The 24,494-nt window shown below is 37.7% G+C and overlaps 3 protein-coding genes across 3 annotated transcripts in view; 2 read left to right on the top strand and 1 right to left on the bottom strand.

Annotated features, from left to right (window-relative positions):
• Positions 1-2,987, bottom strand: part of LOC6570606 — a 111,682-nt gene extending 108,695 nt beyond the window's left edge. Inside the window, exon 1 of the mRNA XM_043214727.1 lies at positions 2,960-2,987. Within this exon, the coding sequence (XP_043070662.1) occupies positions 2,960-2,987 (28 nt within the window). The remainder of the gene's footprint in view (positions 1-2,959) is intronic.
• A 17,820-nt stretch (positions 2,988-20,807) lies between these two features.
• LOC6562435 lies at positions 20,808-21,385 on the top strand. The gene is made up of 2 exons (XM_001989056.2): positions 20,808-20,914; positions 21,024-21,385. Exons 1-2 carry the CDS (start codon positions 20,857-20,859, stop codon positions 21,275-21,277), a joined length of 312 nt encoding a protein of 103 aa, XP_001989092.1. The 5' UTR covers positions 20,808-20,856; the 3' UTR covers positions 21,278-21,385.
• A 1,290-nt stretch (positions 21,386-22,675) lies between these two features.
• Positions 22,676-23,397, top strand: LOC6562436. Its single transcript, XM_032736163.1, has one exon. The coding sequence runs from the start codon at positions 22,784-22,786 to the stop codon at positions 23,045-23,047; it is 264 nt and encodes an 87-aa protein (XP_032592054.1). The 5' UTR covers positions 22,676-22,783; the 3' UTR covers positions 23,048-23,397.
• The last annotated feature ends 1,097 nt before the right edge of the window (positions 23,398-24,494 follow it).

Genomic DNA, 24,494 nt, shown 5'->3' with positions numbered 1-24,494 from the left:
GTATAACGATTTCAGCTCCGCATTTGGTCAGCGACATGCCGTTTGGGTGTGTGTGTGTGTGGGTGTGTATGTGTGCGTCAGTCAGGGGTTGGGGATGAAGCTCTGTGTGCAGGGTTGGCAACTCCGTTGCTAATAACACGAAATCGGATTTCAACGTTGGGCCAGTTTGACGCTGCGTGTGATAAAAAGCAACAACAGCAGCAACAACGACGCAGTTTGCGGTTTTCACTGTGTATGTTGTGAACGGCGCACGCTGCGTATGCGTAACGTGCGTTTTAATGAAATATTGAATTTTATTGCCTGCGTGCCTGTCAACAACTTGGACAGAGCGAGAGCGACCGTGTGTGTGTGTGTGTGTGTGTGTGTGTGAGGGGATATAGAGAGAGAGGGAGAGAGAGAGGTGTATTCCAGCAGTCAGCAGTCAGCAGTCCAACGTTCACGTTCACGTCCTGGTTCAGTTTGTTGTCCTGGTTCACGTCCCACTTCACAACTTGTCACTGCCTGGCGGGCAAAACAGGGCGCCACCAACTGGCGTCTCTTTTAATTTGATTTTCAGACAGCTCATGACCAACCCCGCCTCTACCCCAACTCCCTCCTCCCCCATTCACTTTGCTCCCCTTTGTTGACCTTGTCCACCCCACATAAACACCTCTCCCCCTCTCGTCCTCTCGTCGCACGCATTTTAACGCTTTTTATTTGCTATGCAAAAGTTCAAGTGTATTATTACCAAAAAAAAAAAAAAAAAAAAAAGAATTATGAGAAAAAAAGAAAGGCAAAAGTTGGTTTATATTCCTCGTTCTTTTTTTGTTGTTGTTGTTGTTGTGCCTTTGCTAATAAAAGCAATTTATGAAGCCCAAAGCGCGGAAATGAATTGTTAACAAATTTTGCGGCGTTGAGTTTTGTGGCGTTCAGCTGAAGATGATGGAAACGGGGGCGTGTGAATCGGGGGCACACTGAGAATGAGGTCGGTGATGATGAGTGGCAACGTTGTCGAGTGGACGACATGTCTTGTTTATGGTCATGCCCGGACGCAGCCAAAACACACTCATCAACCGACTGGAGTTTGGGGAGCGGTCATAACCACTGCCTCCCACCCCCCTCCACGGGCTCTCCACCCACTGCCTCCTATGCCACTTCACGCCACCTCCATACCCCATCAGCTGCGTCACGCCCACCGACTCGATGGCATTGTGAAATTTCCCAAAGCGCGCATAAAATGAAAACCCAACGCAAGAAGCAGCAAGAAAAACACACTCAAGTGCAATCTGTGGAGTAACAATAGCTTTAAACACTGGCCACATGTTTAAATTTTACAGTCTCTAAAGTTAACCAAGAGCGAAACATAAAAAAATTCAAAGACCCTTAGCCAGATAGGAGAATATCCAAGGCAATAAGGACAACTTACCAAGAATACAGTGTAGAATATATGCTAAGCAAAAGGTTGTCTTATCATATACTAAATTAACATTGATACTATGATATTTAAACTGTTTTATTTGTAATACATAACATAAATAGTAAATAAATTCTGCAGATGCATGCAGAAGCAGTTTAGATTTTATTATTGCTTTTGGTCAATGTTTGAATTACTATCATGTGGCCAAAATATTTTTTGTGCAATAACGATAAGTCCGTAAATCAAAGAATGGATAATTTTCTTTGGTCTGTTAACTTATTTTGTGGCTTTGGTTTCACACTTCGAATCGCTTGCACTGTGACATGAAATATGCCATATTTTAATTTATTTCTTTGTTTAAATATCCATTCCATTTAAAGCAAATTCTACATTATACATTCTTAGGCTTGAAACCTTTGTGATCAAATTTACTGCAAAATCGTCGAAAATTTTAATACATACATTCATTTTATTTCTTTAATTTGATTTTACAAAATAAGCATTTTTAGTTCGCTCTGAGCTGAGCTCTAAATTGAATTTTATTCTCCCCCAAATTGAACTATCTGAACAATAATTTTCTCTGCTGCCAAAAGCAGATGATTGTGAACTAAACAACAAACCAAATAAATAAATACGGAATGCCAAACTGGACACAGCGTGGCAATAATATTTTCCATAAAATCAAAATACTCGATGTAATAAATAAAAAGTTGCGTCATTTTCATTATCTAAATATATATATATATGTATATATATATTGTAATGCTTGAAGAAGACAATGCAGCTGCTAACAGAATTTGTTAAATTTTGTTTTTAGTTGAAATGCATAAGCTATGCATGACTGAGTTTCTGGTGTCAAAGCTGAGCAACTTTCTGACAATTTGCACATATAAAAACTCCCATTGACAATGGCAAATTGCAGCTAAAAACGTTTTTCACAAAATGTCTGCAGAATAATATTGCTTAATTTCTGGTCAGTAAATCCATTATATTTTTAATTTTGTAAATATTCTATTTAGTCTAGCAAGTTTGACAAACATTTAATTCCACTTCGTTTTGAGCAATATCCTTTGATTTTTTAAAATATAAATATTGCTTAATTTCTGTTTTGTAAATACTTAATAGTAAATATTTTAAAATATTCATATTTAGTCGGCCATTTTGGCAAATAGTTTGACAAACACTTAATTCCACGAAGCTTTCAGAAGTTTAATTTATTTTTTGTAAATCAAATCAAAAACTTTGTTCAGTTGATTTTTCCTGTTAATCTGTTAGCTGGCGCTAACTCGACTGCTATTATATGTTTGTAAACGTATTTAGCAGGCACTTACTGCAAACACTTATGATAAAATTAAATTGTTCATATGTGCGTTTGCCATGTCTACAACAAAGTTCAGCTTCGGGGCAAAAACTTGTTGTGTGCCCAGACAACAATAAAATAAAAATAGCACACATGGCAGAAGTGTGGCAGCAGCTGCTTTTGTAGTTGTTGTAATTGCCATGATTGTTGTCTCTGTTGTTGTTGTAATTCCTGCTGCTGTTTAATTGTGAGATAAAACTTACCAATAATGAGGAGCTTTATGGTTGTCATGTTTGCTCTTTGTTGTTGTGGGTTTTTGGTTGTTGCTGCTGCTGCTGCTGATGCTGATGCTGCTTTTGCTTTTGTTGTACTTGTTATTGTTTTATCTCTTTCGTTACTTTTCCTATATTGTTAATTCTCTTTTGGTTTATTTTGTTGTTGTTGTTGTTTGTTTGTTGTGTGTTTCGTGGCTTTGCGCGTTGTTGTTGTTTGCTGTTTTTTGTAATGGCGGCAGCTGTGCGCACTTTTCAATTGATATTTACGCAATTTATTAATCCGACTTGATTCGCAGTTTTACAAGCACTGGCAATGGCATTTCAATGTTGCAGCACGAATGCAATTTAATGCATTGTCTTTATTTTGGCGACAATGGACATTTTTGCTCTCATTATTAATATTTTTATCAACGAGTATAAATATTTCATAACATTGTATTTTATTTTCGAATGAGAGAGAGAGAGGGGTGAAGAGTTTTAAGCAGCTTTTAGGCTGGCTGATTTATAATTGAAATGTTTCAATTAAATTGATTAAAATGTACCGTGCCGCAAGGAACACTTATTACACACTCACAAAGAGAAAGCCCACAATGAATATTTAAAGCCTTAGACATTTCAATTTGAGTTCTCCGTCCTCAGTTCTCAGTTCTTCTGTGCACAGGCAAAGGCAGTGATATATAATTCCAGATACGCCTAGACATTAAATTAACATATTTTGTTAATAATCATTATTTGTGTCTACACACATACGTTATATATATATATATCTTTCACTCTTTGTGTGTGTGTGTGTGTGTGTGATGTGTCTATGCCTGCAGGATTCTGACTTGTACACATGTAAACTGCTGCCTAATGTCTTATTCATGTTAACTGGCTTGTATCCTGACTCCATCATCTCCCTCCTCCCAGCCGCTCCTCACTTCCTTTCACCTGTTCTGGCTATGTTCTAGCTCTAAATTTGTTTGCGTGCTGTTAACTTATTAGCCATGGCCTGTCTGCAGGACCGGTAAACCAAACCTTTTGCCTCAACAATTAGAACAGCATTATTGGGCCACAATAAACTCAACCAAAAACCAAACTACAATAAGCAGAAAACCAAAATACAATTTCCTTGCCAAATAACACTTGTCCCCTTTTTATCCTTTTGTACTCATTAATAATGAAATCGATTGGCTCTCAAAATCATTAAAAATAAATCTCAGGAAATGTGAACATTTTATTCCGTATTATTGAACAATTTTAAAGCTCTTTTCATATGTGAAAAATACTTGTTAACTGCTCTTATATATTTGAGAGCACTCTGAATTTGTTATATTATTTGAGGACTTGAAAATTTCATTTGGGAAATCACATTAGGCAACTTTTTAGAATATGCAATTACAGCGTTTCTTTTTGTTTGAAGTTCAAATCCTCTTTTGAATAATTTGCACACAAATATTTTATTGCATACTTTGCAGCGTCCTCAACAATAATAACAAAAGTTATGGCTAAGAAGCCAAAGCGGATTTTCAGGTTTCAAAGTTCCTGAGAATTGCGAAATTAATAAGAAATGGATTTTCCAAACATGTCCAATAAACGTAAATTAACTGATAACACATATATTGTAAGGCCTACAATTTGTGTTTGCTTTTATCTAAAATATTTTTGATTTTTAATGTTTTTTTCTTAACAGTTTTTCCAATTGTCGCGAGACGCAGATCGTATAGATTGTTCAAAGATTTTCGAGAGTCTGCCAAATCAATTTTCAATTTTTAAAATAAATATATTATTTAATTAAAAAATAATTGCAATAAATTATTAACTAATAAACGATTTGTTAACTTAATAAATGATTAATAAACACATTATTATTTTAATTTTTTTTCCTTTGTATCAATTTTAAAACGTTTTATTCGATTTTTTTTTAAAGTCTTACAACCATAAGTAAAAACTGTATAAATATAAAACTGCTCGCAGACAATTGAAGCCTTGCAAAAACCATTTCATATTTTCCGAATGCACTTACAAAACTAACTCGATTCGCTGAGCACAGTTCTAACTGATATATATATATATAAATATATATATAGATTCAAAGGGCAGCGCGCCAAAAAGCATGCAGCATGAAATGGAACAATGTGGAGTAGGTCAACATTGTCGCAAGGTAGCCGGAAACAACAAAGCAAAGGTACAATAAAAATATAAATAAAATACAAAAAAAACACAATGCTTTGGTCACTTTATGTGTGTCACAAGACAAACGAAAATCAGCTGTCAGAGTGGAATAATAAAAATGAATTTATTTGCAATTTATACACATTTCGGATTGTTGCTGCTGCTGCTGCTGCTGCTCTCTAGGACAACAAGTTGCGACAATAACACAAACAAAGAAACTCATAGAATTTTATAAGAATTTGACAAATGAGACAAGGCGATGGCGTCCTGACACAGAACCCGTGTAAAAAAAAAATATAGCAACAAAACTGCTGCAGAACTTTAGCCTTAAAATTGTGCTAAACATGTTAGTTGTTGTTGCTGCCGTTGCTGCTGTTACAGTTGGCCCACTTTCTATTTATGTTGTTGTTGTTGTTGTGTTTGTTGTTGGGGTGCCGGCATGAATATACATGTGGCATGACGACGACAAGGTCGGCCTAACAGTTGCACTTGAGTGCCACATTTGCAGCTGCTAGCCACACACTCTCTACACACACACACACACACACACATAGAGGTCCTGCTGCTGCTGCTGCTGTCCTGTCCTGTAATTCTTCTTGGTGAGAATTTGCAGATGAGTCTCAAGCCAAAAGCTATTTGCATAATTACAACACACATGAGCAACGCGTTAACCGCCAGCCGCCTGCAAGTAGGCAACAGTAGGCTTTTCATTAGCTCCAAAATGGACACTAAAATGCACACTCACACAGACACACACTCAAAGGCGAAAGACGCGCGTTTTGCGTACGATAAACGATAAACGACGAACGTTGAGCTAAAGGAACTTCGGCTTGTGCATCCGCTTTGCCGCCCGTTGCCGCCGATTGCTTCTTACCAACTAACACAATTTGAGTTTTGTTATAGCTTTAAAGCCGAAGCTAAGAATTAGACGCACAACCCGATCGTTAGTCGGCTGCACTTCGTGGCCAGCCCGAAGCTCGTTCACGAGCTGCCAGTGTAGCCTTGACGCCTGCGCCGCCTTCGAGCAAAGAGAGCACAGCGCGCTTGGCAACATTGTTGCGCTCTCAAATGTTGCGGCAGCATGCCCCTTGTTGTGATAGGTTAGTGTTTGATGGGAGATATATAAAAATCTGACAATATTTATTCTATTTGGTTATGCTCATTTAGATGATAAAATTGTTAATAGTAAAAAACGTAAAGAAAGTAAATAAATAAATAATCTTCTATATTGTATAATAAGTAAATTTAAATATAAACAAAGTAAATAAATTACAAAATCAGCATACTCTTCTTAATCGCTCTCTTTATCTCCGTTAAACGTTGCCTACTTTTTTGGGCTTGTTTAACTTTTTGTGGGTCACGCAACGAGGCGAAATCTGTTCGCAATTTCGAATCGCATTGTTCGTTTCATGTTTGCCGAGCCATTCAATTTAAGAGAACTGCGGCGTTTCAATGCCAATTCGTTCCGCTCTCTTTTGGCAACATGTTGCTAACAACTGCTGCATTGTCAACATAGGCGCAACAGTTGTGACCAGCTGTCGTATTTACTGTTAGCTGTTAGCCGAGTTTAAACTCGTGCCTCTGCTCCACTTACACCAATTGCCACTTAACTAAAATGCCTCTCCAAAGTGTGGTTGACAACATTTTCCATTTGTTTTTTCGTTGGTTGGAGAGGGTGGAAGTGGGAGGGGGGAGTGGGGTAGTGTGTTACGCACTGTGCGTGTATTTATGTGTGTGTGTGTGGGAGCAACCTTTAAGTAAGCTTAGCTTGGTCTCCCCGTTTAGCCTTTGCCTTTTTTGGCGCAATCAACAAAAGTGGTCAAAAAGAGCAGCTTGCAAGCCCAAAAGACCTCTGTGATGCCAAAGGAGAAAAAAAAGCATCCGTCAGAAACATGTGTTCCCAAAACCAAACCAAAACCCCTTTTCAGAATATGCACATAAAAAAATATTTGCAAACTGTGTGCGGCAAGTTTTTGGCTCAGGCAGCACACAACACACATAAATATACAAATATACAAATATACATTTACAGTTACAGTTACAGTTACAAAAACAGATACAGTTACAGTTACATATACAGCAACAACTGCACATTCGCAAAAAGTTGTTAAAAAGTCCAAATAAATTTGTTTTTTTTTCGTCGAGTCTTTGACATAAATTTATGCGTTTTGTGTGCGACAAGCAACAACAACAACAACAACAAGCAACAACAAGCAACAACAACAAGCAACAACTCCTGGCCTGGTTATAGATCAGGTCATGGATTGCTCTAGGTGCCAGCATTGAGTTGCAAGGTGTGAGTTGGATTGTTGAGCATAAAGCGATTGCTTCTGACAAACTAAAATATATTTCGAAATTGAGTTGTCATAAAAAAAAAAAACAGCAGCAGCAGCAAGCTGTTAGCTACAGTCAAGACTCTTGAAAGCGAATTCGGGTCATGCCCTGCGAATCGGAGCAGTTTACTGGGTGTGTGGCAAGCAAAAGTTGCAAGTAATTTTAACCTGTCTAACTTAAATATAACAAAGTCATTCATAGTTTCCACAAAAAAAAAACAAATACAATTCAAGTTGAGTTTTAAGAATGATTTCATCTTACAATTTAAGCTGGCAACTTTTGCTTGCTTAACAATTTTATTAGCAAAATATGTTTTTAACTGCAAAGAGCTCTTTTGGCTTATTGGAATAAGTCTCGGCTTTGTGCGCTCAAATATATATTAATATTTCATTCAGCTGCCAGCATTGAAATCAAAGATATGAAATAACCTCTGGCACTTATATATAAAATAACATATTTATCTATTTTATATGCAACACAATTTTTCTTTACAATTTCGCTGCTGCAATTTTGCTCAATTGCATTATGTAATTGAAAAATTCCAAGAAAATTGCCTTGCATATTATTTGTAAAGGTATTTTCACTGTACTGTTGCTGCTGCTCTGCCTGCCAGCCTCGATGTCTTTTTATTTGCCCACCACTCCCAGCACCCCCTTCTTGGCCTTTTACAACTGACAAACTCATGACTTTGGCCACTTTGGAGCCTGCGACATGCAGACAGACAGACAGACAGAGAGAGAGAGAGCGATAGAGAGACAGAGAGAGAGATACTTTCACTGCGTCTCAGTTTCAGACACTTGGCATTACAACTAGCCATAAAATATACGACAGCTAAAAGCCGAGGCCCCAAACCGGCACAGGGTTGAGTTACAAACTTTTTTCGATTTATATAAAAAGGCCGGGCCGAGCAGCGTGGGTAAAAAATATAACGACAGGCAGTTTGAACTTTGATGACGAGCGAGAGCTGTAAAATAAAATATCCCATCGAGCACTTCCTTCTTTTGTTTTCTTTTCCAAGTTTGGCCAGAGAATATGCAAAAAAAAAGCAAAGCAAAGCAAAGCAAGGGTGATTTACCAACCTGTAACGAGCAATGATATCGATATATTTTTATAGTTTCCAGTTTCCTAGACTACACTCAGTCACACATATGTCAATAATCAAAGACAAAGACAGGTAGCCAATTCAAATATCTTTTATATTCCAGTTTTCATAACCTGTAAAATATAAGTTGCGAGTCGTCAATCGATATTTATCAATAAAATCAACAAAAAATGCTGCTTGTCTTGTAAAAATCTAGATGTATGCAAAAGATATCTGACTGAAATGGGTGGCATAGATATATATTTTTACTATATCTCCCGGTTGGTTAATCTTCTGCCTGTTCCTTGCACATGATACCCTTTTCGACCAGATTTTTAATGACAAAAGTCTCGCGTAATGCTCAGCTGTCAGCTCGCATTGAGTTAATAATATTTTGTTGCTGGGGTTTTATATTCGCAACATTGGCTCACAGTTTATATATTTAAAGCATTTTTAATTAATTTGCTGGCTGACAGCAGCTGCTTGACATTAAACATACGGCATTGAGACTGAAATTAAAATTCTTGCGAATTGCAGCAGCCACAACAGCAACAACTACCACAACTCTAGTTAATCAAATGACATGCAACCCATACACACACCCAAACACACACACACACACACACACACATACATAGAACTGGGCGTATCTGCAGCACACACATAAATCACAGCCAAAAATTTTCCCACCCGCTCACAATCGTCTTAATTGCTTACACAAAGTGCTGCACACTATTGAGCAATTATGTAGTCATCCCTACACCCAACACCCTCTCCCCCTACCCCTACTCCTACCCCTAGTAACCAACCCAGAAATAAGTATGCAAAACTTGATGCCAAGAAATTAACAGGCCCCGGCAAAATGTCTTAATATATTCAGCGATTTATGTTCGTCGTCAGTTTTTCGGGTACCGCTTCTTCAGCATATAATTTATGCGCGTTTTAATTTCATTTGGTGCCTAACAACTGCCACGCCCATTTCGGCGCTCGCGCCCCCCTCCATCAAAAGGCAAAAATATGTTATTTTGACACCTTCAAGGTTGCGCCCAGAATAGCGAACCTCCCAAACTCCACACCCACCGTTTCAAAAAAGGTCCTGCAGGAGTCAAAGTGACGGCAGCAGAGCAGGAATCAATACGGTAACAGATTGTTCTACCCTTGTGGCAAAGGATATTAACTGATTTTTATCGGGGGCTTTTATCGGTTAACAGGCAGTTTGCTTATTTACATAGAACCTGCGTCAGGTCGATATTAAATTATTTGTCTCAGGATGGAACTGGGGCTGTGATCCCAAACATTTTATTTGTCACTCAAAACCTTATACGAATTTAGAAACTATTTTTTTAACTTTAAATTTAGCATTTTGTTTCTTACTCTCTCTTGACATAATTTTTTATTATTAGCCATAAAATATTTGACTTTTTTCAGTTTTTAAAAAGATTTTCGTAAATATGTTATAAAACAAAAGCTATGAATTAAATGATATAAAGTATAATAATTAAAATATGTGAATATTTAATAAAATGCAATAAATTCAATATTTATTTTATTACTTTTCTTCAGTGCCTATGAATATATTTAATACTCAACTGTAAGAAATACAAAATTGGATAAGAAATAAGTTGGCATATTTGTAATAGAATATTTATAATTAATGATATTATTTTATGTTTTATGTAGTTTATTTTATAATATGTATTACTGATGATATTATTTCAATTTATATATATATTTGGATATATAACTTAGAATACATTAATAATAAAAAACAAGTTGTAAATATTCTGCTCTGCAAGCAAACTTGGTTAGGGTATTGGAAATTCATTGCAATAATCAGCGAAATCCTCAATTGTTGTTTTACTTAATACTAAATCCTTTTTGGCATAACATTTACACCAGCGCCACCCCTTAACGGAGCACACCCTTGCTCCCGGGTTTCCCCTATTCTTATTGTTGATGCCGCATTTCAAAATTCACAATTCAAAACGTGTTAATTAGGCACAGGATGTGGGCGTGGCTGTCGTATACTATATAGTATACAACTGGGTTGCGCAAATGTGTTAATGACTTGCCAGCCAGCTACCGTAAATTGTTGCCCCTCCTCCTTACCTCCCTCCCTCCCTGCCTCCCTTACCACCTCACCCGCAAACCGCGCTTACCTTTCTTCAATTTCCGCGTTTGCTGTCAGAATTTTTGGATGGGCGGTGTCAATAAAATTAGCATTTTCTTTTCTTTACCATTGTTTTGAGTTTGCCATTGTTTTGTTTAGCTTGTCGCACAAATTAAAGATAAACGTATAGGGGAGTGCGAGGGCGGTGTGGGGAGTTGAAGGGAGTTGTTTAATAAAGAAAATGAGTTGCGAGGGGCGGGGTTTTTGGCGCATTACGCAACTAAATATTCATGCGACTTGGTTAAAACTTTGACAATGCTGCGCGCCTGCTTTTTGCACATATTGTTGGGGGCTCTTTGCTGGGGGTAGTATAAGGGTGTTGGGGTTGGGCATAACTATCAAATTACGTTTCCGACATGTGTGCCAGGTCGTAAAAGTCAATGCTCGGCCCATAAACAGCTGGCAAGCGCAGCCAGGAGCCACCAAGTGTTTTAAATATTTTATTGTAATTAAGCCGCGAATCTCTCCCCAAGCGTGGCCTTAAAAATCAGCGCCAGATGTTCACAACTGACCTCCCCGTCCCCGTTCCATCAGACTTTTGAGGAAGCTCAACTTTTTTGGCTGTTTCGTTTCTTCTTCTTGCGCTGATTTACAGCCGCAAGTTTTGTAGTTTTAACTTTTGGACTGTGGCAGTTAACATTTGGCTTAATGCACTTCTTAACACTTTGTTAACATTAATAATGAAACTGCAGCAGTGGCAACATCCTGCCACACTTTCCGCCTACCCTTCTCAACCCACTTCCTGTCCGTCGAAGACAATGCAGCAAATGGAAAAAAAAAAGGAAAACTAAATGAAAACTGTCAAATGAACCGCAATTACAATTGTTCGTCTGCTTCTTGCTAAGATACACACATAATGATGCCTCTATATTAGTGGGCGTGTGTGTCTGTCTGTGTGTGTGTGTGTGTGTGTGTGGGGGGGTGTGTGTGTGGGTGTACAGTCGCTGCTGAAAACTTTCACCTGTTAATGACATTGACGCGGGGCGTTGGGTACCGCAAATAGTTGGTTGTAGTCGTCGAGGCCAAGCAAAAACTAACTTTTTCTGAAACAACTTTTTGAAAAATGTTTCAACAACTGAAACTTTAATTAAAAACGGAAATGTATTATCGAATCCAACCAGCTGAGATTGAGAATGAATACAACAACAACAAAAACAGTGGCAAATGCTGAATGCATAGCACAAATTTATTGTAAAAATAAATAAATAGCATGTTGAATTAAATAATTGTTGTTCGAAAATGTAATATAAGTTTTTATCTGAATGAAAAACTTTAATTACTTTTACAAATATTCAATCGATGTTCGAAATAAAAAGAACATAAATAAAACAATTTTAGACTCACTGAGAGGTTTGCTGGCAAATCAGGCTTAAATTTGGTTTGAATACCTTCAAAATCAAGTTATTACCTAATAAAAGAAGCATATATAACAATCGTTATCTGCTGATTGTATAATCTAATTATTTTCAAGCAATAAACAAACAATTGTTAAACAACTTCCACAAAAAAGCTTCAGCATTAAATCGGCTTAGTAAATATTTAATCAAAAATTATGAATACAAAAATATTTAATATAAAATGTTGTTGGTTACTTGAAACTTGTGTGTTAGCCGAAACAGTTAAGCTTTTATTTAAACAAAATTATTAAAATATATAATTAAGTTAGTAAGCCGAAATTTGCATGTATGCAAAAAAGAGAGAGGGGGAGTGAGAGAGAGAGAGAAAGAGTTAGAGATGTAAATATGTGGAGCATAATTTGGGGTTGAATGTATATTTAATTGAATGGCAACGCTTTCGAGCTGTCATTAATTAAATCAGCTCTTCAACATACGTTCATTATAATTCAGCCAAATATTACGAGAGTCAAATAAAAATTAATTTGAGTATAATGTATAATTAAATATCATGTTTACCAAAATCGTGGGATAATTACACATAGTTGCAAAATTAAACTAAATATGGCGCCAAAAGGAATGTCAATTGAATTAAATGAAATTACTACACTAAGAGAAAACGGTACTCCCAAAGGAAAATGAATAAATAGCGAATCGAATGCAAAATCTTTAAATCAAATTATTAAATTTAAATGGAATATCATCTCGGTAATGAGAATGAAAATGATATTTGGAAAATGTAATTTAAAAGTTGTGCTTCTTAGATTGCCATAGTTGCGCAGTGTACACATTTATGTTTAGAAGCAATTTGAAACAAGATATTTAATTTTTTAACATCACATTCGAGCTGATTTACTAAGCCACACACTCGATTATCGAATTGCAGAGCCAAAACCGCGATAGCACTAGGATTGCAACGTATTAAAACGGGTATTAGAGCACTCGGTGTGTGTGTGAGGTGTGTGTGGCATTTGGGGCTTAAATGAATGGCAGAAATGCAGTACGACAAACGGTCACGACATTGATGCAATTGCAATTGCAATTGCAATGTGCATTTATTCAGCTGTAAATCAATAAATTTTAATTAAAATTGCAGCCACACGCAAACCAAACGTTCCACGAAAATTGACCAGCTCTCTCTCACTCTCTCTCTCTCTCTCTCTCTCTCTCTCTCTCTCTCTCTGTCTACCTCTCTCTCTCTCTCTGTCTACCTCTCGCTGTCAGTCGGACAAATGATATATATCAGAGTGTAAATGCTGCTTTTAACTAACATTTCCATCCACATAGAACAACATTCGGCATCCAATTCCGGAGATTTCACAGATTTTTTTGCTCTTTTTTGTTTAGGCAACGGGTCAAAGCCAAATCTCATAATGCGCATTTCCGTTGCCGTTAAGCGACGCTCAGCCTATAATTTGGACAAGGTCGCCTCCCCTCCTCCGCAACCCAGCCCCCGCCAACTCATTACGTAATCGCAAAAGCGCTTTTGTTTTGCAAGCCTTGTCATAATTATGTTATGCATTTCGATTTTGGCAATTTGAATTTCGCAATTTCGGATTGGATTTTGCTTTTTGGCGATCTGTGATGCTTTCAGCTTGCTGCTGCTTGTGATGAGAGAGCCCCTCAACATAATGCATACGACTCGTTGACAACGCAACAATTTCGTGGCACGTTTCCGCATGTTCTTTGCACGAGAAATTGGGGGAAAAATTGAAATTTGCCAAATGACGAATGGAAAACTGGAAATCAAACTCGTTTTGTGCTCTTGCCTTTTTGTCAATCGTTTTGCATCATTTATTGTGGAATTATTGAGCTAATGAAGTGCACGCTTTTCGGCTCTTTTCTCTCTCTCTCTTCTCTCCTTCCGCACTTCCTTCTCTTTCTTTCTCTCTCTCTCTCAGTCTGATTCTGAAGGCTCAGATTACCAAGCAATTTATGCAGGCGCGCAACTTTCCTGTACCATAAATCTTGCCACGAATCGCACTGCCACATGCAACAAATCATGCCACAAGCGAGGAGCATGCGAAAAGTGTTTCAAATTTCAATTTAAAGAGTGAAAAGTTCTAAGAACTGGATCAAAGCTGGTAGCAACGTAAAAGTCTTATTGTAGCTTTAAGTTTGGCAATTAATCAGAGAATGTATATTAAATGGATTTTTTTAAGAAGCCACTAAAAAAATAATTTATTTTACATATTGTCAGCTATTTATTAAATTGCTTACAATGGTATCAGATAAGATTAGATGCGTACGGCTTACGAGAACTTATATGCTACAATTCTGTAGTCCAAATACTGCCTGAGATATGCATTTAGAGCTACAGATAGATAGGCAGATGGACACATTTAGCTCGAGTTGACTCTGTGTGCTGAATAAAAAGATATATACTTTATAAGGTCGGAGTGGCTTCCATGGGGCTTCATTATACAGTTCTTGCCTATTTTCAATAGGTTCAGAATATTTAAATGAGAAAGAATTATGTATGATTATAAATTTGTTGCCAAACATATTTTTATTATTTTCGTTTCTGTTGAAAAAATTAAAAATGCTCCTCAATTTCCTGAGATCTCACAGGTCTTCAAGTAATCAGTAAGTCTTCAAGTAATCAGTAAATCTTCTCTGTCTTCCGTCATAGCTTAAACTATTCGCATAATTTCAATATATATTCATGATAAATCTAATCGATTAGTTTTGCTGGCAAACCTCGCATATGAAATTTAAATGCATTTTCGACGGAGGCGCATAAAGTTTTGAAAGCTCGAGCACACAAACACTCAAACATGAGCACAGTTTGTGACGAATTGTAATACAAATGAGTTGGGGTTTGGGCAGCAGCAGAGTGGGGATGGTGGGTAGGGGAGAAACAACCCAGAACCTGTTTCCCGGCACGTCGTTTAGCGCAACAACTTAATTTGCATATCAGCGGCGCCAAATTGCAGGCGGCATGCAACGCAATATAACTTGCAAGAAGAAGACGAAGGGGACGAGGGGACGCAGGAGGCGATAAATGCGCTGGCTAGGTTCTAAACTGAAAATGTAGGCAACTTGACTAGAAATTGTTTCAGTCCATAGCTTCGCACACACACACACACACACACACACACACACACAGACATACTTATGAAAGGGAGCACTTCATCAATTTGCCAATAAACTTGCGAGTAGTTTTCGCAATAGTTTGCCAACATTTCAATCAGGCCGGAAACACTCAGCATGCGAACAGAATAGGACCCAGTGCCTACTGCCACATACATCTACCCCCAACACTGCCCACACCCTCCACACCCACCAACTTAACGCTCAAACAGTTATTTTTGGGTAGTCAGCGTAAAATTTTATGCACACGCCACAAATCGAAATGGAAAATTCGAATAGGAATGGAAAACCAAAGTTGTTGCTGATTTGGCGCAAAATTAACAGGCAAAACGCGCACAGGACTTGAATAAATCGTACACAGGAATGTGGGCAATTAATGTGAGGACCTCAAGCCCAAGCCTGAAGACGTTTGCTGGCCACTCCTCGTGGAGGTGGGTGCAAATGCAGGGGGAAAGCCACCGTCGCGTCTCAAATTAAATTTGCATTTCAAATTCGTTTTCGGCGCGTTTTGTTGACAGGCAAAGGGCAGGCTTACGCGGCAGCAGCTCAACAGCGGGGTGATGGTGCGGCAGGTGAACCTTGGGGGTTGGGGGTCCATGTCCAGTGCGAATCAAAGCATTTAGTTGGGCCAAATCTATTGACAGTCGACGACAAGCAACAAAACGAAAAAGTACACAAAATAGTAGCACCTCGACGAATATAAAATGCTCTATGCAAACTAAATTTCGTTTTTCAAAACTTCTTTTTTAATTTGAGAAATTAATAAAATAATAAAGAAAAAGATAACTCAACAGAACTCGTCCGTTCAGTCAACTGTTAAGTTTGAAAATAGATATTGTAGCATTTGAATTAAAGATAATACTTAAATTAAAAAAAATATATAACTTTTAAGCCAGTGTTCTCATTCTCCACTCAATGCTGATTCTAAGGAACATCCAAGCGTATCAGAAGCAACACAATTCATCAGAAAACTATAATACCCTTACACGCTGATAGAGTAATGCTAAAAAGTAAAATAGAAAAAAATAAGCAGAAACAGAAAGAGACGACGAAGACGAAGAAGACGCTTTCAGCAGGTGGGGTGTGGACAGGAGGAGGACAGAAAGTCTTCGCCTTGCATATAAATCAAAATAATTTTTGTTTGGTTCCGTAATTTGGTGTCTGGGAGTGTGCAACTACGCACCGAGTGGTGGATATTGAAGTTATAGATATTTTGGGGGCGGGTGAGGGGAGTTCTGTGCTCTGAAATCATGAAAAGAACAAATGAAGTGAAATTTAAATGATTGCATACTTCGAGGCGTTTGTTAAACCATTTATTTTCACCTAATTGCACACTCGAGTGGACTCGAGCTTGGGCGGTGTTTGAGGTACTTTTACACTTGGCTGAATGATGGACGACGGCGTGGCGCGGAATTGGGACACTGTGTTATGTATGCTACACAACATAGTTACAAAATATTTGCTGACATTTTGACATTTCTGCCGAACCACTCCCCTCCCGGCCGCAAATCAACAACTTTATTTTGAGGCTAGACCTCCCACCCCCGAACAACTTCTTCAAAAAAAAAAATGAACCCTGCGCCTGCTTCATTAGCCAGGACAACTGGACAAAAGTTTGTGTGGCTCGATGTGCGTGCGTGAATTGGCTTTTATTAAATTTGGGCTCAACTCGTGTGTTTGTCACAATAAGCGAAAACCAATTATAGAAAAGCGAAAAACGGAAATTGCCACAAATAGGAAGAGGAAGAAGACAGCGGAAGGGAAATCAACACCAAATCACTCCCGGCAACATGGATATGAGAGAAAGAGAGAGAGAAACAGATTTAATTTTGAATTTAGCACAGTTTGAATAGCTGCTCACTGCCCCACAAACTGTCGCACTTTGACATGCATCAATAAATCACAGAGTTGCCATCAAACTGTGCAGTGACTGTTTTAAATATGTTACCATAAAATTCTAAAAAAAAAAAGAAACTTGAATAATAAAATGAAAAGCAGACGTGAAGCCTGCTGTTGCTGCGGCTTCTTTCAAGCGTTGCGCTTGTTTCTCTACTGTCTCTCCTTGTGTCTTCCCTCCCCTCCCGCTCTTCTCCCCCCTTCGGCCCATCTTCTTCGTCTAAGCCACCTTTGTCGTTGCATTTTGGTCGACGCCTTCATGTCATGACATGTGCAGGAAATGCGTTTTCTGGCGCTGCCAATAATGCTTTCCATATCCTCCACTTCCCGCTGGGACTTCTTCGCTGCCCCAGCTGCCACCATCACTAGTGGTTTCGAATTACTGCTGCTGCTGCTAGTGCTGCTGGTGCAGTTACCCGGTTTTCGGTTAGGTTTACGGTTACGGTTTTTTGGTTATGCCGTGTGCTGCGGCGCCACTTGCTCAGCTCCATAAATATTTAAATTGTGTGCCGCCTCGCGACGACTTCTGATTCCCCCCAACTCTCTCTCACTCTCTCTTCTACCCCTACCCCTACCCACTCCATCTTTCGCTCTCTTTCTGGTGCCTGTCTTGCGTGTTGCTCGCCGGCTTATATTTTGACAGTTATCGATTCGGTGCTCCACATGACTCTGAGACGCTGGCGCTTTATCTTGCCAGGCTTGCAATTCATTTCCTTAAATATGCATGCGAAAAAAGAGCGGTTGTGGTTGTTGTCTGCCCGACTTTAAGGTACTCTGTAGCCCAAAACAAATTAATCATAATTATCAAAACTACTTTTAAATGTTTTTATTAATATACCAGTTTTTAACTTTTTAGGGATTGGTATTATAAAAAAAAAACAATATTTTATAACTTTGTATACATATCAGGTTTTGCTCAAGATTTGATCCATCATTGAAGTTGAAAGTCGATATTTATCGATGCACAAAAATCGAAAATGCTTTCATCTGTGCAGGGCATTCATTCCACCCTTTTCTTAAACCCTTTTTTAATGGGTATAAAATATAAAAAGGCATGCAGAGGCATTGGCAGGGGAGTAAAAAGGGAGCTGTAGATGGTTCTGGAGTTGGAGCTGGAGCTGATGGCAACGAAGCCAAGCGGCATCATTGCATTGGCTACGCGCTGTCAAACTGCCTGGCTGCCTGCCTGCCCCTCCTCTGCCACTCCCCCTCGCCACATTGCTTATCCTGATGATGATGTTAATGGGTAGCAGCAGTTTGGCTCAATGCTGAAATCCATTTTGTAATATGTACGAGTTATGCCGCATAAGCCGACTCGATTCGCAAGTCTCTCATTCATTTCCTACTACTTTCTGGGCAAAGTCGAAAAACTTTTCAGCTCGCTCGTTGCTTTGTGCATGTTTAACTTTTTGCCTGTCAGAGTCCCTCCTTCCCCCACTCCTCTGAAGTCAAAGTGCTTGTATTCAACACCTCCCTCCCCGACACGCCCCCCCCCACTCCATTTCTTTGCTTTGATCAAAGTGACACTCAAGTGCTGCAAATTTGCAAATGCAACGTTTCCCCCATTTTCCCCCCTTTGCCGCACACTTCACTGCCAACAAGTGAAACAACAACTCAATTAGCAAGAACCAAAAAGCAACTCAACGCATTTCAAATTCTCATGTTAACAATGTACTCAAGATACACACATACACATACATATATACATACATACGTATATATTTATATTTTTGTATGTGTAAGTATTTATGTCCACATTTTGTGTAATTAAGAAACTCCTGAGATTCCTCTTATTATGTCAACTATCTGATCTCTTCTTCACTTATTTGTCCAGCAATTTGCAGCTGCAAATTTAATTTACCCTCTGTTGCTCGGCTGCTTAATTGATTTGCAAATATTTACAATGCTCAAATTGTCAAGAGTAGATTGTCGTAATTGTGTACGAAATGCTTAAGATATTATTGAGAATTGGGAAATAATGGTATTTATATGACGCATTATTACCATTTAGGAACTAGTCAACCCGATATTATATCAAATATTAGTCATCCATTTACTAAAGGTTAGTTATAATGCAGGGAAGCCCAGTCAGGTGACTCAACAAGAAAGTAAAAAGAGCTCAATAGGAAACAAAGCTTTTCGACACAAATTTATACTGTGGTGAAAAAACTAATCAATATCGATCGGTAAAGATACGATTAGCACAAGCTACATAAATATATATTTGCAATCAAGCAACGTAAACAATTGGTGTCCGAAAACTTATCGCACAAAATGCGTATGAGCTATGTCGATATATGTATATAAAATAAACTGGGAAAGCTTTTTTTTTGTGTGGAATTCTCTGGCAAATTGCGTTTTATCGCGACTGTTAATTAGCTTTCAGTTCAGTCGAGTACGATAAGCGAACGCATTTGGACGTATTTTATAAAGTCTTAGCACAATTCCAGTCAAATACCAAATAAAGGAAAAACAAAATGGCCCCCGGTGATCGTTGTGGACGTCGCCCCATTGTCAGTGTGAATATCGCACCACGTTGGCCTCGTCGCTCCAATGTTGTTGTTGTGCAGGCGCCACCGCGTCCCGCACCTGTTGTGGTTGTACAGCAGCCACCACCACCACCACGACCAGCCCAAGTTGTCGTTGTACAACAGCAGCCACCACCACCACCACCAACAGTCTACTATCAGCCGCCACCACCAGATGGACACTACCATAATCCACCACCACGCTACTGAGCCAAGGAGAAAACGGATCATTTTCGATGAATTTATGCAGCTCAACAATCGACAATAATTTCCTAGACATGTAGACAAGTTCAGAAATTAAATATAAAAATAAATATGTGTGTTTTATAACTTATCAGAATGTGTGCTCGTTTCACTTTGGGTTGTGCTTATCAAGGTTTTCTTATCTTTCCGATAAGCCTCCAATCAAATGGCGTCTAGTGGCGATAAGTTCAATAACAATGCCAATCTGTGGATTATGCTTCATGTTTTGTGATTATTATCAATGCTAATCAATAACTATCGAGGCATTGATCTGTCATTCTGGAAATATTCACCATACCATAATATGTTCATCAACGAACAAGAAAAAAGAAAATACGAGGGTTGATCCATAAGAATTGAAACTCGAAACATATTTGGTAAGAATATTATTTTAGATATGACACATTTCTATGTTGCTCATAAAGGCCACAATATAACAGATAAAAAGAGAAAATTTCAATAACAAATTTTATAGGAAAACAAGAATTTCAAAAAGACGTAAAGATAAATATGAAATATTTGTCAAATTACAATATCTGTTAGCCAAAACATTTCATATATCAACTATTAAAAACATCTTATTATAAACAAAAAGACAAACAAATATTTAAAAAATAAGTCTGTGAAAAAACTTCATTACTACTTATAATAAAGTGCATGTCATTCTACTTAACTTATTGAATTTTATGTAGTTTACTTTGTGTACAACCCCCGCGACGCTTATCGCCAATTGCTATCAGTTCGATTGTGGCCCACTCTAGATGACTAACCAATCACCTGTGTTTTTGGGTGTGGGGGAAGCGCTTATCTGGCGTACTGGAAATAAAAATGCCATTAAGCTGTGCGCTGATTGATGGGCTCTGCACTGTACTGGAAATCGGCCTATGTTGGGTTGGGCACTTGTTGGCTATAGCAAAACATTTTGGCAACGATATGTCGTAGTAGACAAAGTGTTGTGCTCCAGACAGCACACAGAGACGTTGGCAAGAGCTATGCGGTACTATGAAAATTCCTATTGCTATGGCTATCGTCATCACCATTATCGCCCAAGTAAGCAAAAAGGATGAGCCACATTTTGTAGATGGATATGATTGCTCTGCCATATATATATATATATATATATTCAATTACAAATATTTATTATATCATCCCATTGCAGATATCGAGGTTGATGTTTTCCCCGGCTGGGGTGGCTCATATTATCAAGCGCCGGTTGCTCGGCCCGAAGTCGTAGTCGTAACCCAAGCGGCTACCTATACGCCCATGGCAGGTGGTCAAGTGATGATGCCACAACCTCAGCCATATGCTGCTGGTGGCATGTCCATGGGCACAGCGGGCTATTATCAGCAGCAGCAGACCTATCAGTATCAGCAACAACAACAATACAATAACCCACCATATCCACAATGGTAGATAAACTTCCACTCCATCTTCTCTACAACAAAATAATGTGTTAAAACTGTGAATTATTCTGAAATCTGTTTGTATAAATAAATAGTATATTTAAGTTGCATACCTCAACGCCAATTAGATTAACTTGAGTTCCGTTAGCTGAGCAAACGATCTACTTGAGTGAAACTTACCTATACGCCCATGGCAGGTGGTCAAGTGATGATGCCACAACCTCAGCCATATGCTGCTGGTGGCATGCCCATGGGCACAGCGGGCTATTATCAGCGGGAGCAGACCTATCAGTATCAGCAACAACAATACAATAACCCGTCATTGTAAGCAAAAAGAAAAACTTGAGCTTGCTTAAGCTTATCAGAATTTCATGCACATAACTTTAAGAAGGGTGACGAACAGAATTGTATTTGCCTTCCGGTTCCAGTTCATAAAGTGTACAGGTGCTGGCAAAGTTTATGAATTGGTTCCGGTTTTTTTTTCGTTGTTCGATTCCGTTGTGGCTCTATCGGGACTAATATTATCGGTTCCTATTACTGGTTCTTTTAAAAATGTTGCATATCAGTTTCGGTTCCGGTTCCAGTTCTGAATTTCAATAGGGAAAGTTGTGGTTCCGGTTCCGGTTGCGTTTTGGGGGTTACAACCCTAGCAATAAATTATGGCATTCGAATTTAGAGATGACTTTGTACATATATCATTTACAAACTTTAATAATAGTATTTTTATATTTTATATTTACTTCAAACTTAATATTTTATTTATATTATTTTCACTCCTTTCATAGTTAACTGTACTCAATATACCCATTCAACATACTTTTCTTACTTTGTTTGGTTTGTGATTATTCAATGTCGGAATTTGTTATTCACTTCTTTTGGCTGAATACACAAATATGTTTGTAGTTGAAAATGTATTTTATTATCAGACATAAAATAATTTATTTTTGCTTTCTCTGATCTATCAATATCTTATCTACAATTGTACTTGTTGAATTCTACAACGCAAATATAAATATAGGTTTACTATTGACAAACGATTTTTGGACTGTGTCCTGGAAAGAATTTTCATTGGAAGTAAGTTCCAAATCTAAAAGCAATGACAGAAGCAATGAGGAATTAGTTGCTAAAGCTATCATTATTTTGGAGTATTATGTGACTTTCGTAAATTTTTATGATTCACTTTCCGATTTCCAAACTTGATGCAATTCGCATAAAAAAATGGGAAATTTCACTACGCATTTTACGTTATTTTGCCACTCCGTTCCACACTGGAAAGTTGTTTATCAATGTTTATCGAAGACAACTAAAACCACCTGACAAGATAATGGAGTAAGCCCTCTTCAATGTGCAAAAAATAAAAAGTACCGACCTGCTCAAAATGACCGAAAACCGTTCGCTTAAATATGTCAACCAGTTGCAGAAGTAAATCAGTTAACACACAGCGAACGAAGCGTCAAGTACAACTTTAGAGGCGCTACAAGGAGACCTGAGGATATTTATATAAATAATAAACAGGATGCCATACTACGAAGAGGAGCGTCACCATCACCATCACCACCATCATGGTCGTCCCATTGTGGAGGTGGATGTTGCACCAATCCGTTTGCCACGTCCCTGTATCGAAGTGGAGGTTGGTCCTCGCTACCCTGCGTACCGGCCACCAGTTGTTGAGGTAATACAACCAGCTGCTGTCTACCAACCACCACAAGTCGTCGAAGTGGAGGTGGTGCGACCCAGTCGACCTCTCATTGAGTTTAACCTCGGCGGCCGACGCTGGTGAAAAACCGTATAAATGAAGAGAAACATCTGGGCGTGGCACTCAATTGAAAAGCCATTTCATATGTTCATTTAATAAGCTAAAAACAATAACTACAACTACAACAAAAAAAAAAACGTATTTATTTTTAATTGAAATAACATTATATAATATTGGCTGAAAAACAGAAAAGAAAAATGCATTAAATATTTATTTGTCATTTGTCAGTAGTATAAATATGAAATGAATTCCTCTGTCAACTATTTTATATATCAGTCCATTGTTTTTAATTTTCTTTTTTCTATGAAGCTTTTAACTAATCGAAATTATCATTAAAATACATTTACGGCATCAGCTTGTAGCATATGATTTTATTGGCGTTCGTTTTTTAATGGGTTAACAAAAATTGTGCACATAACATAAAAGGTGTATTTATAGCAACAGCATTTTAAGTAGGCTTGTGATGTTATTTTTCCTAATATCTTTAAATTGATAAGATATTCCATTTGTTTTGGCCACTTTTAGTGGACTTTTTCGTATCTTTTGTATTATCTTGTTACCTATTTTGACATGTTAAGCTCTCGAGTCGCTAGAAATTACCTTCTATGACTTCATACTGCCTTAACCTTGCTAAAGCGATATCGATTTTTTAAGACAATAGCTATTTTGACTATTATTTGGCCTCTAGAATAAATCTGCATTTAAATTTGTTACACATAATATTCCTTAATTTGCTCAACAAAAATCATTGGTAAAATGTTGTGATGCAACGCTTTCTGTGACAAGAAATTTAGTTGGTGGGCTTTGGAGTCCCATATCTTTGGAAAGACTATACGGATTTTCAGTCACATTATGGCCATGGCTTATTCCTTAGATTAGCCTTAGATCTCTGTGCCTTCGGATCACCTATTAATAATTGTCTAATAGTAACTTAGTATAAACTTAATCAGTTTCTGCTTCCTATTACATGGAAAATGGAATAGTAATTGAGTTTGACTTTTGCGACAGGTTGATCGAGCGGATGATTGCAGTATTTCTTTGTCGAACTTATATTCCTTTGAGTGAAATGAGGATTATGAACAGGCGTCAACTTCTAAATATTCTTCTGTCTTTAAATGATATTTATAATCGATATTAATAATCGATTAAACTTAAATAGCCTTTAATCTATAGCTGCTCTATATATATATTTACCGGCCCTTAAATTTTTTATTTCTGATTCGTTTTCTCATTAAGATATTGGTTAATTAAATTTTGCACATATCAATATTTTTGTTGATAATATTGAGAAGTGACTCCTTATTATAGCTTACTGTATTATCTGACTTTTACTATTATTTAATATATTTTAGTTATTTTTCTTGAAATTACAAAAACTGAGATACATTTTGGCAAAACAAATATTTTACATGAAAAGAACCAAATTTCTGTAACCAATTCAAAAGCTGGAAATATGTTAGAAATGTGCTTA

The sequence above is a fragment of the Drosophila grimshawi genome, unplaced genomic scaffold (assembly GCF_018153295.1).
Source record: "Drosophila grimshawi isolate 15287-2541.00 unplaced genomic scaffold, ASM1815329v1 contig_1377, whole genome shotgun sequence".
NCBI lineage: Eukaryota > Metazoa > Arthropoda > Insecta > Diptera > Drosophilidae > Drosophila > Drosophila grimshawi.
This window is presented reverse-complemented; position numbering and strand designations above follow the sequence as displayed.